The 17,764-nt window shown below is 45.8% G+C and overlaps 1 protein-coding gene across 1 annotated transcript in view; it reads left to right on the top strand.

Moving 5' to 3' along the window:
• The first annotated feature begins 1,100 nt into the window (after positions 1-1,100).
• LOC127161241 (inactive phospholipase D5) overlaps positions 1,101-17,764 on the top strand; it is a 39,252-nt gene continuing 22,588 nt past the window's right edge. Inside the window, exon 1 of the mRNA XM_051103882.1 lies at positions 1,101-1,236. Coding sequence (XP_050959839.1) covers positions 1,231-1,236 — 6 coding nt within the window. The 5' untranslated portion in view covers positions 1,101-1,230. The remainder of the gene's footprint in view (positions 1,237-17,764) is intronic.

Raw genomic sequence — 17,764 nt, 5'->3', positions numbered from 1 at the left:
TGAAATGGCCTTAAATAAGAAATTTAGTGAAGCCACACACACGTTCGATATTCAATATTTGTGCTTGACTTTTCATTGTTATGGACTTAAATTAGATTCAATAGAAGCTTTAATACAGCAAATTGACATCGATATTAGAGATGAAATCTAACTGGTTCAGGTTTTCTGGTGTACTTATGTTGCCTGGCTATATTCAGTGTTTTACTCTCCTCATCTTTTTATCATCTTTTGTTCTGTTGTGGTAATTTTAGTGTAGTGTGTTCATAATGCCTTGTTATCATGCATGTGTTTATATACTGGTATTTCTCTACATTATAGGGACAAATGTCCCCACAAGTATAATAATACCTCTACATTTTGACCTTGTGGGGACTTTTTATTTTTTTTGATCATCACTCACAATGACGTTTTTTGAAAATTTAAAAATGCTTGTAGTTTTGTGTGAGGGGTAGGTTTAAGTGTAGGGTTTGGGTAAGGGGATAGAAAATACAGTTTGTACAGTAGAAAAAGTCATGGAAACCATATATACAAACATGTGTGATCTGTTAAAGACAAATCAAGCAGCGCTCCCTTCTGGAATCACATGATGTAAAATGCTGATTGGATGATTTGCGTGATTTCAGTCAATCCAAGGGACCGAACATAGATCCCGATTGCTATTGTGTGTATCTCTCTCCAAATATTCATCTTCATTTGAAATCAGGTGTCTTTAATCAGTGGTTTGGTTTTATGTTATGTTGATACCAGCTGTAGTTTTATTGTTGCACTTTAATTTACAGAGGAATGCTTTGCTTTTAATGTAATAGGTGTGTGCTACGCGCATTTATTTTCACAGGTTTTCAGTTTACAGTGTGGCATTTTCTATCAGCTTGTGATTGATTAATATGTGTGTGTGTGCATGCGTAACTCCTACTCTGGTGTGCTTCTGAATGAGTGTTTTTCAAGTTCTTATTGCGGGTCTGTGCTTGTAGGAGGAGTTTGAGCACAGCCGGTCTCTCATTGGCTGGAGTGGCTGGAGAGGTTGTATCTCACACGGGACGGATGGAGCGATCAGCCTCATACAGAGGGTGGAGTGAGGAGCTCACAACACTGGAGCTGCTGGAAAACTGTGCCTTTTAATCCGAGACATTCCAGAATCAATAAAGGGCTGCAGACCCACGGCTGCATCTGTCCCAGATCAGAGCCCAGAGTTGAGCTTCAGACGCTGTGCAGAGCCACTCAGAGTCCATCATGAAGGTGAGTGTTCACCCATTGATCAAGTGCATGTGGAGGCAGCATCCCTTCACTATCACACGTTCACAAAGGGTTGCAAAGAACTGAAGTAGATTTTCATGTTGGAAGTATTGGCTGTTAGTTTTGTAGCTTTCACAAGATAAAATACACAGAATAGTGTCCACGACAGGACATCTACAGTTTAAATGGTTCAGTTGATTTATTTCTCAAATCAAGAATTAAAACAGCTGGCTGTGCTGTTCGGCAGTACTGTCTGACAGTTCACCTCCTGTAATCTCCTCTAGGTTTTAATTAAATGTACATTATGGTGAAGGGTAGTGTGAGTGATGGAGTGTTAGCGTGAGCCTTGGGTTTCATTTGATGGAGGCTCTGCTGTGTGTTTAAGTTACAGTTGCTTCTTAAAAGTGCAGACTGAAGGGTTTTACACAGGCTGTGCCAATACACTAAACCTGGTAGTAAATGGAGGGGGGATGCTGTACTGGTGTAGGTATCTATCTACAGGCGAGCAGAAGCGCCTTCTGAACGTGCAGTTTTGAACCATCTTTATTCGGGATCCCTGCTGTAATGGATGTGAACAGGATTGTTTCACATTTGTCATTTGAAGTGCATTAGAATGAGCGTGAGCTTATGTGATTGTGTTTTTTGAGACTGAGTCTTTCAGCTGCACATACACACTGATCTAGACTGTCAGATCTGCCTATGAATGCATGGCAGAACATATTCCTGATTACTTATCAGATACTAAATCATGTTATGTTTAAAAATGACTTTAACAAGATAAGAAAACCTCTAAAATGCTTAATGATGAGAACAACAGATTAGTCATAACATGTTTTCCCATCGGCTGGCAGTTGTGCTCTTTGTAGTTAGTTGTGTATTAGGTAACAGTACACTTATTATGTGTTTGGTCCTCCTAGAGTAAGGTTTATTATCATCTCCCGACTGCTGGAGTTGCGTAGCGAGTGCGGGCGCTGGATGGCTGTCATCAGTCTTGTCATTTAATTGGGGTCAGTAAAGCTGGTCTGTCCAGGGCTCAGGAGAAAGAGGCGACGTATGCAACAGTACCAGAATAACAGCTGTGTAACACTCTTTGACAGCGGGACTGAAAACTGTCTCACTGCAATCGAGGGATCTCAGGTGCACAGCTGTAATTTCAGAAGTGAGGTGGATGGTATGTCTAGTGCAATACTATTATTTTTCTGAACATTGTCTAATTGACAGATTTTTATTATAATATTTTTTAATATACAACATAAACACGTGTGTGTGTGTGTGTGTGTGTGTGTACTTGTTTTTGCTAAATTGTGGGGACCAAATGTCCCCACAATGTAACAATGCAAACATGTTTTCTGTGAGGGCTAGGTTTAGGGTTAGGGTTGGGTTAGGGGATAGACAATATCGTTTGGTCAGTATAAAATCTTTAGAAGTCTATGGAAATTCCCCACAATTCACAAAAACAAACATGTGTGTGTGTGTGTGTGTGTGTGTGTGTTTTATAAGCCACTCTGTAATTTCTGATATGTGAAGCTTCTTTTATTGCTGTTTGTATCTTCTTCAATCTATTCTCAACATAGAAAAAATTATAATGAAAGAGAACCCTATTAATTTTAGACCTTACATCAGAACATTGAATGCATTCCTCTTCTTAACTGTAAATAGTTTTAAATTCTACATATGCACACATATCCATTATACTATTGTAACAGAGCGAGGGAGACGGGAAGCGGTCAGATCCAAATGCATAGCTTTATTAACCAAAGACACAGTCAAATACAGGCAGGGTCGAACAGTGGCAAACAGATATGTGAGGACAAGACACAAGAGTAGTCTGTTATACAGGTGAGGGTCGATCTGCAGCGAACGTGATCCAAGGGGCGAGGCAAACTGGAAATCCAAATAGGCAGACTAGAGTTCATACGAGGGCCGAACAGAGTTCGAAACGACAAGGAAAAGGGTTAAATCCACGATGGGCAAGAATCCAAAATAACAATGCTAGGGTCAAGACACGAGTGACAAAACAAGAACACAAGAAAATACTTGACACAGAAACTAGGCAAGGGCTTCGTAATTGTGGCTAACACTATGTGAGTGCTAAACGTTCAACAATACTCGCGACAGGAAAAGGAAGTCCAAGGTTTATATAGTGTGTCTGATTGGTTGCAGCTGTGTGTATGTCATCAGCACAATGGAAGATGGGAAATGTAGTCCGGGTTGTGGTGCAACAGTCTGTGTAATGTGAAATGGCAAGGCGACCTTTGGTGGCGAGCGGACTGGCGATCAGGACCAGATGCATGACAACTATGAATGATTTTGTTTAAGATTAGCCTTTTCTATTCAATTATAGAAGGGCTAAACATGTTTTTACCATGGTATGCTGGCAGTACACAACTAACCTAAACTGCTGCATAGTGTTTGAAGGTATTATAACTGTAAGTCAGTCCTTTTATTTGTAAAATGAAAATGGTCATTTCTATTAATATTAATTGTTGTAAAAGTGGACTGTAACATGCAAAACAAAAGGTAAATGGAGAAATTCACCTTTGTGAATGTTCAAGGGACGTCATCTATGCCCATTCTTTGATAGGAGTTAATAGATCAGTGCGGCCATCATAAACTCTGCACATTTGGCCCAGTGAAATTTGATGTCACTTGATTTCATATGTGCATGTGATTAAATGACTTTGATAAAATGACAACACAAAACCACTCTCTCTGAGTTCTGGTCATTGCAGAATATGAAACCAGAAAAAAACATCTTGGTTATGTACGGTAACCCTCGTTCCCTGATGGAGGGAATGGAGACGGTGTGTTGAATGACGACACTAGGGGTCGTGTCCACAAGCCAGTGGGAGATTGTTTGTTTGGAGACAGCCTTCCCCTTCTGCTGTCCTCTGAAACAGACAAAGAGCTGCTCGGAACATCTGAAAGGCTGGGTACATTCCAGATAAATGCGCAGGGCTCGGAAAGGACATAACAGGTTTAGGTTGGGGTCACCTTCCTGGGAAGAAATAGCTTGCAAGGTAACCACCTTGTCTCTGAAGGGAGTAGTGGGTACCTTGGGCGCGTATCCAGGCCGGGGTCTCAGGACCACGTGAGAGTCTGCCGGCCCGAATTCTAGGCACAAACTGTTGACGGAGAGGGCTTGAAAGTCTCCCACCCTTTGACAGATGTGAGGGGCAGTCAGGAGAGCCGTCTTCATAGAAGGGCATTAATGTCGACTGACTGAAGAGGCTCAAAAGGATCTTGCTGTAAGGCCTGGAGGACCACAGTAAGATCCCAAGAGGGGATGAGATTCGGCCTGGGAGGGTTCAACCTCTGGGCGCCTCTAAGAACTCTCATAATCAAATCGTGCTTCCCCACCGATCTGCCTTCCACCAAGTCTTGATTGGCTGAGATAGCCGCCACATGGACCTTGAGTGTTGAAGCAGACAGGTGCCTATCCAGGCATCTCTGTGGGTCCTTCCCTTGGGAAGAACACCAGTTCACAAAAATGCGCTATTTTAGGTCATATAGCCGCCTACAGGCTCTAGCCTGTAACAGGATGTTCACCACTGAAGGTGGGAGGTCTCTAAAATCCTCCTGGTCGCGTCAAGGGACCATAGGTGGAGGTTCCAGAGATCTGGGCGCGGGTGCCAGATTGTGCCACTCCCCTGAGAAAGGAGGTCCTTCCTCAGAGGAATGCACCAGGGAGGGATCGATGATAGGAGCACAAGGTCCGAGAACCAAGTTCTGTTAGGCCAGAACGGAGCCACCAGAAGAACTAGTTCCTTGTCCTCCCTGACTTTGCACAGTGTCTGTGCAATGAGGCTCACTAAGGGAAACGCATACTTGCCGAAGTCCCTTGGCTAACTGTGTGCCAGAGCATCTATAGTGAGGGGGGCCTCGGTTAGACCGTACCAAAACTGGCAGTGAGTGGATTCTGGTGAGGCAAAGAGATCTACTTGTGCCGGGCCAAATCGACTCCAAATCGGCTGGACCATCTGAGGGTGGAGCCTCCACTCACCCCGAAGCGAAATCTGTCATGATAGAGAATCGGCCACATGATTGAGATCGCTTGAAGCCAGTTGTGAAAGGAGCATACACTGCCCTGGTGGTTGATGTACGCCACAGTCGCTGTGTTGTCTGTATGGACCAACACATGCTTGCCCTGAATCAAAGGTTGGAACCTCTTCAGGGCCAGAAGCACTGTCAATAACTCAAGGCAGTTGATATGCCAAAGCAGCCGAGGGCCTGTCCAGACCCCTGAGGCTGCCCGCCCGTTGCATACGGCGCCCCAGCCTGTCTTGGAAGCATCTGTTGTGACAATGATGTGTCTGGACACTTGCTCCAAGGGTACCCCTGACCACAGGAATGAAATGTCTTCCCAAGGCCTGAAGATTTCACGACACAGCAGTGTGATGTTCACACGGTACGTGCCTCGGTGCCATGCCCATCTCGGGACACGGATATGAAGCCAGTGCTGTAGCGGTCTCATGTGCATCAGGCCCAGCGGTGTCTTGGAAGGATCAAGACATGAAAGTATGCATCCTTCAGGTTTCAAAACTCTCAGGTCTAAGATTGGTCTGAGCCCACCACCCTTCTTGGGTACAATGAAGTAGGGGCTATAAAACCCCTTCTTCATCTCGGCTGAGGGGACAGTCTCTATCCGGTCGATCTATCCAAATATCGCATGAAGGACCGCAGAGTTCTCGCCTGGGACTGAGGTAAAGAGAACACCGCAGTAAAGAGAACAGTCTGTGGCTGGAGGTAGGAAGCCCCAAGGACCACTGGCTGTTTTGCCCGGTGAGTCCGTCTAGAGGAAACCATTTAGAGGATCTCCCTGGTGGGGGTGGGATGGGGCGGGGCAACCCACTCCAGCCTGATCTCCTTGGCTGCCTGTTGAAGTGCGGCGAAACGTCACTCATTTCCTCTCCCTCTTCTCCAATGCACATCACTGCGGCCTTGTACCCGGAAGTAGAAGGACCGGAGCGGGAAGCAATGAAGCAAGCCGCAGTCTCTTAACAAAGAACCGATCATTAAAGGAAAGGTGGAAACTGCAACCAGAAGGACACGGACAGAAAGACATTATGTAAACACACAATCCGTAGCGTGTAGTTCTTTTAGAGAAAATTTGCTCTTTCAGAGGAGAATCTTCTCTTGTTGATCGCCGTCAAAGCACCCAGGGGACTCTCACAACACTTAGCTGTGTTAGAGAAGGGAGAGACCGCTGCCTGTGCCGTTTCACAAAATTGAGCTCAGGCGCGTCCTGTTTCCACTGATCATCTTTTAGACGTTTCTACAACTTGATTGGAGTCCACCTGTGGTAAATTCAGTTGACTGGATTTAGAAAGGCACACACCTGTCTATATAAGGTCCCACAGTTAACAGTGCATGCCAAGTCCAAGAAATTGTCTGTAGACCTACGAGACAGGACTGTATTGAGGCACAGATCTGGGGAAGACTACAGAAACATTTCTGCAGCATTTAAGATCCCAGTAAGCACAGTGGCCTCCATCATCTTTAAATGGAAGAAGTTTGGAACCACCAGGACTCTTCCTAGAGCGGACACCTGGCCAAACTGAGCAATCGGGGGAGAAGGGCCTTAGTCAGGGAGGTGACCAAGAACCCGATGGTCACTCCGAAAGAGTTCCAGAACCTTCCAGAAGAACAACCATCTGTACAGCACTCCACCAATCAGGCCTGTATGATAGAGCAAAAGACACATGACAGTCCACCTGGAGTTAGTCAAAAGGCACCTGAAAGACTCTCAGACCATGAGAAACAAAATTCTCAGGTCTGATGAAACAAAGATTGAAGCCAAGATAACAAAGGAGTGGCAACGGGACAACTCTGTGAGTGTCCTTGAGTGGCCCATCCAGAGCCCAGACTTGAACCCGATTGAACATCCCCGGAGAGACCTGAAAATGGCTGTGCACTGACGCTCCCCATCCAACCTGATAGAGCTTGAGAGGTCCTGCAAAGAAGAATGGGAGAAACTGCTCAAAAATAGGTGTGCCAAGCTTGTAGCATCATACTCAAAAAAGACTTGAGGCTGTGAGCAAAGGCTGTGAATACTTATGTACATGTGTTTTTATTTTTTTTTTTTTGTTTTGCAAAGATTTCAAACAAACTTCTTTCATATTGTCATTGTGGGGTATTATTTGTAAAATTTTGAGGAAAATAATGAATTCAATCCATTTTGGAATAAGGCTATAACATAATAAATAAAGTTTATTTGCACAGTAATTACAAAAGAAAAAATGTTATCATAGTTTTCATTTTTGTTTGTTGACTAAATTATATATATATATTGGCATGACGCAGTTGAGATTGTCTCAATGCAATCATAAGCTAAGTAGACTACATGGTAAATTATAATTCAAAGCAGGAACTCATTAATTAATTTCCCTAGATTTCCAGTTCAGTAATCTCCGTCATGTATATGATAATAGAATATGTACCTTGTCTTTAAAAAAAAACCTAGGCCTGTGTGTATAATATAATATCAATGTATCATTACAAAATGATCTTCTTGCTAAATCACTCCCAAACGTAAGACTGTTGTTGAGCATAGTAGGTCATGCACATGGACAGATTGAAAGATTTTACTAAATATTTGTTAAATATTTTAAACTCAAAAGTAAATATGCACATAATGTAGAAATTTTAATACATTTTAAATTGTTATTTTGTAAATAAATTAATAAATAAAATCAAACTCACTAATGGATTCCCCAATCTCATTTGCATAAAAATCTGCATTTTGGCAGAAAATAGCTTGTGCAGAGCTAAAAATGGACAGGGACCGCTGGAACCAGGTCCGTGCATAGACCTTTTGAGGGGCATGTGCTGAAACTCATCACATCTTATTTTTTTAGTAATTCTGTTTGGTTTTATAAGCTCATTTGTATTATTTGGTTAACATGTTTATGTATTTCAGAAAAGAAGAAGGTAAAGCAATAAGTCCAAGTATTTTTGCCGAACTGTTTTAAAATAAAATGTAAATAGTTATGTCCAACACAATTCCAGTCAAAATAGATTATAAGAAACTATAGCCATACCGTCCTGTCACTATCACATATTCAACATGTATCCGCCTACCTAGCAAATACTTGATACTGTTGAGGACCAGGGATGTTGGTTTCATGAAGGTCTAAAATAAGCCAGCAATGAAAAAAATAATAAAATATTGTGAAAAGTACATTTGCAGTGAAAAGTCTGAATAGTACCAGAGCTCTCCCTATATATAACCTGCGTATAGCCTCAAAAATTACATTCTGCATGATAAATTATGAAGATTTCACAGTGATCTGATTCTGTAATGTTTTTTTTTTTTTTTTTAAGTTATGAAAACAATACTTAAAACCATGTTTTACTAAGTTTCAACATGTGAAGATGAGCAGAGAGTATAGAATATTAGATTAAGAAATGAGCTAGCTAGAGAATACCTGCACATTAACAGTGTAAACATGAATCATGCGACCATATAATATTACTAAATGGTAATAAATTAAGTGTATCAGCAATTATAAATCAAAGAAGAAATTTTTAGAAATGTATTTAGGTGACGAGGATCACCTCAGTCGAGGATCATCTCAGTCTTTGTGTCAAACTCAAATGCAGATGCAAAATGCAAATGCAAATTCACATTACGTTTTCATCAACAGGTTACTGTCAGACCTGTGTGTGCCATTTTGGCTGTTTGTGTGTTAATTCCCAGTTGTGTCCTTTTATGGTCTCCCTGTTCCTGTCCTCGTTTGTTACGTCATTGTCTCCTGTGGTGTTCTGATTGGTTGTCTTGTGTATTTAAGTTTGGTTGCCCCCATGGTGTCTTGTCGGTGGTTATATTGTCTTACTTTGTCATGCTGCTCATGGTCGTCGCTGTTACTGGTTCCCTGCTGTTTTCCCTGCGTTGTTTCATGTTCACTTTTGGATTATTAAATAAAACTACACTTGTTTGGATCTCCGTTCTCCTCCTGCTCCTTCCCACGCACACGACGACGTACACTCGTGACAGAATCACCGACCTAAACAGAAGATGTTCCGGGCTGAGGAGAGGATCAGAAGCCTTCGACAGGCGGAGAGGCCGGTGGAACGGTATGTGGAGGAATTTTTGAGCTTTTACCATCTGGTGAGCTGGAGCGATGCGATGATTAACACGTGTTTCTTAATGGGGCTAAAGGATGATTCTCTGGTCTGTTCGATCGCTTATGAGGAACGCTGCAAGCCGGTTGCAGAGTTTATCAACCATGTCCTTGCTCTTTGTAATTCCAATTTCTGTGTCGAAGTGGAAGACTCCGATCTTCCCCCCATTAACAAACACGTGGCCGCTCCAACTCACCACCAGCCAGCTTCCTCCACATGCGGTTCCAGCGGGCTCATTCCTTCCTGTCCTCCCTCGTTCACCCCCAGTTCCTCCCTCATCCTCAGCCCGGAGTCCGCAGCCAGCTTCCGAAAGCCGCCGTCCGTGGTAAGGATAGCCCATGTACTGGACCCACCAGTAATGTCAGCACGGGCAGCTAATATCCGAGTGGCAGCTCCTGTGCGCACCCCAGTTCCCGTGGCCAGCGCTCGCCGCGGCCACTAAGCGCAGGAAGCGCCGCAAAGTTGCAGCTGCCTCTCCAGTGTCTAGTCAAGTTTCAGCTGTGTTTCCTGAGTCAAGTCAAGTTACAGCTGCATCTCCGGTGTCAAGTAAGTCTGCAGCTGTTTCCGCTGAGTCAAGTCAAGCGGCTGAGTCAAGTCAAGTTTCCGAGTCAAGTAAAAGTGCAGCTACGCTTCCAGAGTCTGCACGCAAGATGGCTGCCACGCCAGAGTCTGCACGCAAGATGGCTGCCACGCCAGAGTCTGCACGCAAGATGGCTGCCACGCCAGAGGCAGGGTCTTTTGAGTCTAGTCAAGTTACGGCTGCGTTTCCCGTGTCAAGTCAAGGTGCAGCTGCATTACCCGTGTCAAGTATAATTGCAGCTGCATTCCCTGAATCAAGTCAAGCTGCGGCTGAATCTGAGTCAAGGCAAGCGGCTAAATCTGAGTCAAATAAGGCGGCTGAATCCGAGTCAAGGCATGCGGCTGAATCTGAGTCAAGTCAAGTTGCAGCTACATCTCCCGAGTTAAGTCAAGTTTCAGATACGACTTTGGAATCAAGTCAAGTTGCGGCTACGTCTACTAAGTCTAGTCAAGTGACATCTGCATCCCCCGAGTCTAAGCAAGTTGTAGCTGTGCTTTCCGAGTCCAGTCAAGCTTCCAAGTCAAGTCAAGCCAAAGCTGTCATTCCTGAATCAAGTGAGGTCACAGCTGTTCCCCAGGAGTCAAGCCAAGTTGTTGCGGGAGTTCATAAATCAAGTCACATAACCGCTGTGGTTCCTGAGTTAAGTCACGTTGCAGCTGTGTTTACTCCGTCAAGTCAAGCGGGTGGTTCAAGTCAAGCTACGGTTGTTGTTCCTGAGTCTAATCACGTCACGGCTGAGTCAAGTCACGTCACGGTTGAGTCAAGTCACATCACGGCTACATCTCCTGAGTCAAGTCAAGTTCCTGGTGCGTCTCCTGAGCCAAGACAAGTTCCAGAGCACACATCAGAGCCCGAGCTGCCTCCAGCACGCCCACCAGAGCCCGAGCTGCGTCCAGCACACCCACCAGTGCCCGAGCTGCCTCATGTGCGCATACCTGAGCTCGAGTCGCCCCCAGCATGCACATCAGAGCCCGAGCTCTCTTCAATGTGCTCTCTAGAGGCAGTGCTCTCGTCTGGTCTCAAGTCAGCTACAAAAACCTCGTTCGTTGGAGAAGCCGCGCCAATGCCTCCTGAGGTGTCAGCCCAGGCTGTAGAGCCTCAGAGGGAGGAGGCGTTAACTGTAGAACTCTCTGCTTCTCCCTTTTCTCTGTCCACCTCCTGCTCTACCCAGGTCCCTGTCTGTGACGCTGTTGCCCGCTCTGCCCTGGAAAGCTCCAGCTCGCCCTCCAGAGCCGGAGCTCTGTCCAGCTCGCCCTCCAGAGTCTGCGCGCCCTCCAGCTCGCCCTCCAGAGTCGGCTCCTCCTCCAGAGTCTGCGTCCCCTCCAGCGCGCCCTCCAGAGTCGGCTCCTCCTCCAGAGTCTGCACGCCCTCCAGCGCGCACTCCAGAGTTGGCTCCTCCTCCATCGCGTCCTCCAGCGCGCCCTCCCGAGCCCGCACGCCATCCTGCGCTCACCAGGACGGGCGGAACCCTAAGTTCCGCCAAGAAAATTTTGAGGGGGGGCTACCCTCTCGATCTGCCATGGCCGCCCGGACTATACCCTTGGCCATGGCTCCCTGACCTCTCTGACCTCCCTGACCCGCCATGGCCGCCCGGACTATACCCTTGGCCATGGCTCCCTGACCTCCCTGACCCGCCATGGCCGCCCGGACTATACCCTTGGCCATGGCTCCCTGAACTCCCCGACCCGCCATGGCCACCTGGACTATACCCTTGGCCATGGCTCCCTGACCTCCCTGACCCGCCATGGCCGCCCGGACTATACCCTTGGCCTGGGCTCCCTGAACTCCCCGACCCGCCATGGCCACCTGGACTGTTTACCTGGCCATGGCTTCCTGTACGATCCTGGACCCACCCTGGAGTCGTAACCCCGCTCCCTTCTGTGTCTGCCCAGCACGGACCTCCAGGGCGCCCACCCTCCCACCCCAGTGTATGTGTTACAGCGAGTCAAGTCACGTCACGGTTGAGTCAAGTCACATCACGGCTACATCTCCTGAGTCAAGTCAAGTTCCTGGTGCGTCTCCTGAACCAAGACAAGTTCCAGAGCACACATCAGAGCCCGAGCTGCCTCCAGCACGCCCACCAGAGCCCGAGCTGCGTCCAGCACACCCACCAGTGCCCGAGCTGCCTCATGTGCGCATACCTGAGCCGAGTCGCCCCCAGCATGCACATCAGAGCCCGAGCTCTCTTCAATGTGCTCTCTAGAGGCAGTGCTCCCGTCTGGTCTCAAGTCAGCTACAAAAACCTTGTTCGTTGGAGAAGCCGCGCCAATGCCTCCTGAGGTGTCAGCCCAGGCTGTAGAGCCTCAGAGGGAGGAGGCGTTAACTGTAGAACTCTCTGCTTCTCCCTTTTCTCTGTCCACCTCCTCTATCCCTGCTCTACCCAGGTCCCTGTCTGTGACACTGTTGCCCGCTCTGCCCTGGAAAGCTCCAGCTCGCCCTCCAGAGCCGGAGCTCTGTCCAGCTCGCCCTCCAGAGCCGGAGCTCTGTCCAGAGTCGGCTCCTCCTCCAGAGTCTGCACGCCCTCCAGAGTCGGCTCCTCCTCCAGAGTCTGCGCGCACTCCAGAGTTGGCTCCTCCTCCAGCGCGTCCTCCAGCGCGTCCTCCAGCGTGCCCTCCCGAGCCCGCACGCCATCCTGCGCTCACCAGGACGGGCGGAACCCTAAGTTCCGCCAAGAAAATTTTGAGGGGGGGCTACCCTCTCGATCTGCCATGGCCGCCCGGACTATACCCTTGGCCATGGCTCCCTGACCTCTCTGACCTCCCTGACCCGCCATGGCCGCCCGGACTATACCCTTGGCCATGGCTCCCTGAACTCCCCGACCCGCCATGGCCACCTGGACTATACCCTTGGCCATGGCTCCCTGACCTCCCTGACCCGCCATGGCCGCCCGGACTATACCCTTGGCCTGGGCTCCCTGAACTCCCCGACCCGCCATGGCCACCTGGACTGTTTACCTGGCCATGGCTTCCTGTACGATCCTGGACCCACCCTGGAGTCGAACCCCGCTCCCTTCTGTGTCTGCCCAGCACGGACCTCCAGGGCGCCCACCCTCCCACCCTCCCACCCTCCAACCCCAGTGTATGTGTTACAGCGCGAGTCACGCCTTGGGGGAGGGGGGGGTAATGTCAGACCTGTGTGTGCCATTTTGGCTGTTTGTGTGTTAATACCCAGTTGTGTCCTTTTATGGTCTTCCTGTTCCTGTCCTCGTTTGTTACGTCATTGTCTCCTGTGGTGTTCTGATTGGTTGTCTTGTGTATTTAAGTTTGGTTGCCCCCATGGTGTCTTGTCGGTGATTATATTGTCTTACTTTGTCATGCTGCTCATGGTTGTCGCTGTTACTGGTTCCCTGCTGTTTTCCCTGCGTTGTTTCATGTTCACTTTTGGATTATTAAATAAAACTACACTTGTTTGGATCTCCGTTCTCCTCCTGCTCCTTCCCACGCACACGACGACGTACACTCGTGACAGTTACAAAGTTTGTTGGGTGCTCAGTTTTTCCTGTTGTAAAATACATTTGGCATTTTATAAAAGAGATGAAATGCTACTGTATGCACAGGCTATATAAGTGTACTATAGACAAGATGGCAAATGCTAGCCCTCTCTCTCCGGTACCACACGTCTCAGACCTCAAATACATAAAATATGAGCCTTATAGACAAAGTTTTTTGTGTAAAGAAATTACGTATTCAAGCAACAAGATCTTTATTTACCCTTGCAAGACTCAGCTGCTGTGGAACATCATTCTGTCAAGATAGAGGGGGTGGAGTTATTGGCTTTGACTGACAGTTTGAGCAGATCCAAAAATTTAGTTACAAGCTCTTTTTAATTCCTCTCACTGGCTAAATATTTGTAAAACAGGCAGACAAATGTGAAGGGTGACCAATAGACATTGATTTATTGAAGAAGAAAAAAAAAACAAAAAACACTGCCACCAAAAAAGGGCACTTCGGAGTGTAAGGGAAAAAAATGGGCATGTGCTCTGCATAGGTTGAGCCCTACCAGTGCACGTGCTGACTGGAACACCTAATCCACTGACCATCTTCACCAGATCAAGCTGCATATTCTCATGTTGTGGAAGGTAAAAAACAAGATGAGAATGACCCAAGTCAAACACGCTACGAACTATAATTACCATACAAAATGTGGAGTGTCACCTGGGTGACCTAGTTTGGGTAAAAACGAATTTGTTATCAGTGCTTTTCTAATACTTATTGTATAAAACACAACAAGATTTGGCATATTTTTCTGGTGTCTCTGTTTACCATGTTTTTGTGTGTGTGTTTGTGTAGCCTCCCCTAGCAGTTAGGCTGAGTGTTACAAATGCTGTCTGGGACTTAGCTGTTTGTGGGAAGGTGCAGCTTAATGTCCTTAGTGGAGAGCCACACCTTTTTCCCAGGTAGGTAAGTTGCTATTTCGATCCACCGGACATCAGTATGACCCTTCTGGTGGTGTAATGTCTTTTGAAGATGGTGATGTACTGTGTCCCAGACCCTCTCACTCTTCTGGAACCAGTGAATAAATGATGGAACATCTGGACCACGGGTACAGAGGAGGCTGCAAACCAAGGACGCACTGGAAGGGTGTGAGCCCAGTAGCTGGTTGATGAAAGGAGTTTTGGGTTTACTCGGCCCAGGCAAGGAATCGGTTCCAGGAGTTCTGGTGACCTTGGCAGAAGGTTTGCAAGAAATGTGCAATTTCCTCACAAACTCAGAATGCTTTATAGACCTGGGAGATAAATTGTGGCCCATGGTCTGAAACAATGTCCTCTGGGAGGCCAAAATACAGAATACATGATTGAACATAAGTTCAGCCGTCTCCATGGTGGTGGGGAGTCCTCTGAGAGGAATTAGACTACAGGTCTTGGAAAATCTATTTAAAATGACAACAATGCAAGTATACCAATCCGAGGAGGGCAGATCCATGATAAAATCTACTCCTAGGTGCGACCAGGGACACCAAGAAATGGACAATGAGAGGAACTTACCAGATGAAAGAAGGGGAGGATTCTTTAAGATGGCATAACCCAAACATCCTTGCACAAACCCTCTTGCAGCAGTTGGTTGGTCAGTGCCCACTGAGGAATTAACTGATCTGATCAGAGGGAATGTTGGGTTTTTGTTGGGTACGTATGATCTGGGGAGCCCCCTGGCAGAGTGGCTTTGAAAGTATTGGCTTCAGCAAATTGCTATGGGACTAATAAACTGAATGGGACTGATAGTGAGGTTGGGGGACTCATCAAAAGCATAGAGACCTGGCTTTTACATTTTTGGATCCAGGACAGTGGGAGACTGAGAAATTGAACAGGGTAAAAACAAAGCTTATCTGACTTGGCATGGGTTCATTCTTTCAGCTTCAGGAAGATACTCAAGGTTCTTATGGTTCTTACGGTTAGAAAGGTGAAAGGCTGCTGGCCTCCCTCCATTTCTCCAGGGCCTGCTTTACGCCGGGCAGCTCGCTGTTTCCAGTGTCATAATTTCTGTCTGAGAGGGTGAGCTTCTTGGAGATAAAGGCACATGGATGGAGTTTTGGTGGTGTCCCCTGCTGCTGAGACCAGACTGCACCTACCCCGGTTGTTGAGGTATCGACTTCTACAAGGAAGGATGTCTCTGGGTCAGCATGAATTAGGAGGGGTGCACTGGTGAATGCTTCTTTGAGCCAATAACTTGGGTGGAGGGTGGAGTCCACAACAAATATTTGGGCTGACCTTTTAGGAGATTGGTGAGTGGATTAGTAATGGTACTGAAATTATGAAGCATCGATAGAAAACTGAGGAAATGTTGTAACTCCTTAATTGTTGTTGGTGATTGATGTACAAGGACTGGGGTTGGGAAACGCTGCTCTAATCCATGTAAAAGGGTTCTCCAATGATTGATGGTGGTGTAGTAATTCTCACCACATTAATGTTTTACAGTGAAACTGAGAGTGTAAAATGACCCCTCCCCCCTTTACTTAAAGAAACCAGGTAAGGAATTTTACCTTCACAGTAAAGAAACAATGAGGATTTTTAATGAATGAAATGTAAATTAGAGTAGGCATTACATTTATGTCACCTTTGAGCAACATTTAAACAGATGCTGATCAAATTTTATGAGAAATAGACTACAGTATTCTGACTGATTGTGATCACAGATTTGTGTGCGAAACGTGTTTTCACGAACAAATCATGATTCACTAAAAACTTTCATAATAAAACGTGTTCTAAATTCATGAAACAATATACAAGCAACTGACAGCACACTTATTGACTGTGTCAGTAAACAATGCTGTATAGCAGCAGAGCTCTTGGACGTGCAGCAGTATTGGACACTTGACAATGCGTGCTTGTAATGGTGTCCTGTCCAAGGATTATTATGCATTCAAACTCACTGTTTAGATGCATGAGTGGCTTCATGAACACCAGGAGGAGGTCAAAGCATTGAAGCACTGACTCCACATCATCTCTCAAAGACCTTGAGGCTGTTCTGCATGAGCAGTGTTGTAGTGTGTCACTACATGCACACCAAAAAGCGCTGAAAATATGCTAAAGGAAAAGAATGGTCCTGACTCTTAATTGGTTACTAATATTAAATGTTTATATTCTTTCCTCCTGTTTTTCTAAAACAAGCTAAACACATTAAACTGTGATGCACGCATATGTTTGACTTATAAACTTTTATTAGTAGTAGAAGCCCACAGAGCAGTGATCACAGACAGGAGAGTGAGTAAAATCTGCGCTACTCAGTTTCCTCCCATGACAGCCGTGACATTCAGCACATTGTGCTCCACAGTGGTGATTTTGTGATGTGTGCTCTGGAGTTTGTGGCCTTGCAACAAAGTTCAGCTCAAGCACTGGAAACCATGTCTGGCCTAATGCAGCTTTAATTGACTTATTGATCACAAGCTTCCAGCCTACAGTCAATAACCTGCTGTGAGGCAGACGGTCTCCTGCTACCAAGCTTGTCTCTCAGTAAAACATATGATGCTCTAGTTATATTTATTATTTAGGATAAACATGCTTAACCTACAGAGCAGATATGTCAGAAATGAAAAAAAAAATCATTTTACATTTTATCATCAAAGCACAGGAACTTTTATGAAGAGTTAAGGTTTTATATTTTCTGCCCCTAACTCTAAACGTAAGCCTCACATAAAACATTTTGCAGTTTTACATTTTTTAAAATGAATTATTGGGACGGTAGTTTAAGAATGTCCTCATAATTGTAGGTACACACACTGAAACCTGAGTATAAACTACATTATGAGGACACAAGCCTAACCCTCATAATGCAGGCCACACACACACACACAGTCACGGCTGTGTGTTGAATGAGACGAACGGCAACGTAATATAATGAAAAGTCTTTAATAAATTCCACAAACGGTAACTCCAGACAAGAACAGAAGGGAAACATACACGCCAACATAACTTTAACATCCAACAACCAAACACTGAACAGAATCCAACTTATAAAGGTGTTCTAACCATACAAAGACAGGTGTGGGTGATTAACCAATAATGACTTAACAAGGAACGGAACAGGAAAAACCATATATGGACACAAGAGGGAGAAACCAACAAAACAGTCCAACGGGGTTGAGACAAAGGGCAAAACCAACACAAATAGTCCAAGGGGTCTGACACACACACACACACACACACACAAACACGCACACACACACACTTACTTAAAGTGAATACGTTTAATTTCTCATGCTAAAATGTCACAAAGCATCAGGCGAATTTTCAGCTCTGATTCAAAAAGCATCAAATACAATCAACCAATCAATCAACATTAAAAAGAAAGAAAGAAAAAAAAAACAGTTGTGTCTACAGCTATTTTTTTTTCA

The sequence above is a fragment of the Labeo rohita genome, unplaced genomic scaffold (genome assembly GCF_022985175.1).
Source record: "Labeo rohita strain BAU-BD-2019 unplaced genomic scaffold, IGBB_LRoh.1.0 scaffold_600, whole genome shotgun sequence".
NCBI lineage: Eukaryota > Metazoa > Chordata > Actinopteri > Cypriniformes > Cyprinidae > Labeo > Labeo rohita.
The sequence above is the reverse complement of the archived record's forward strand: the minus strand, read 5'-3'. Positions and strand labels throughout refer to the sequence as shown.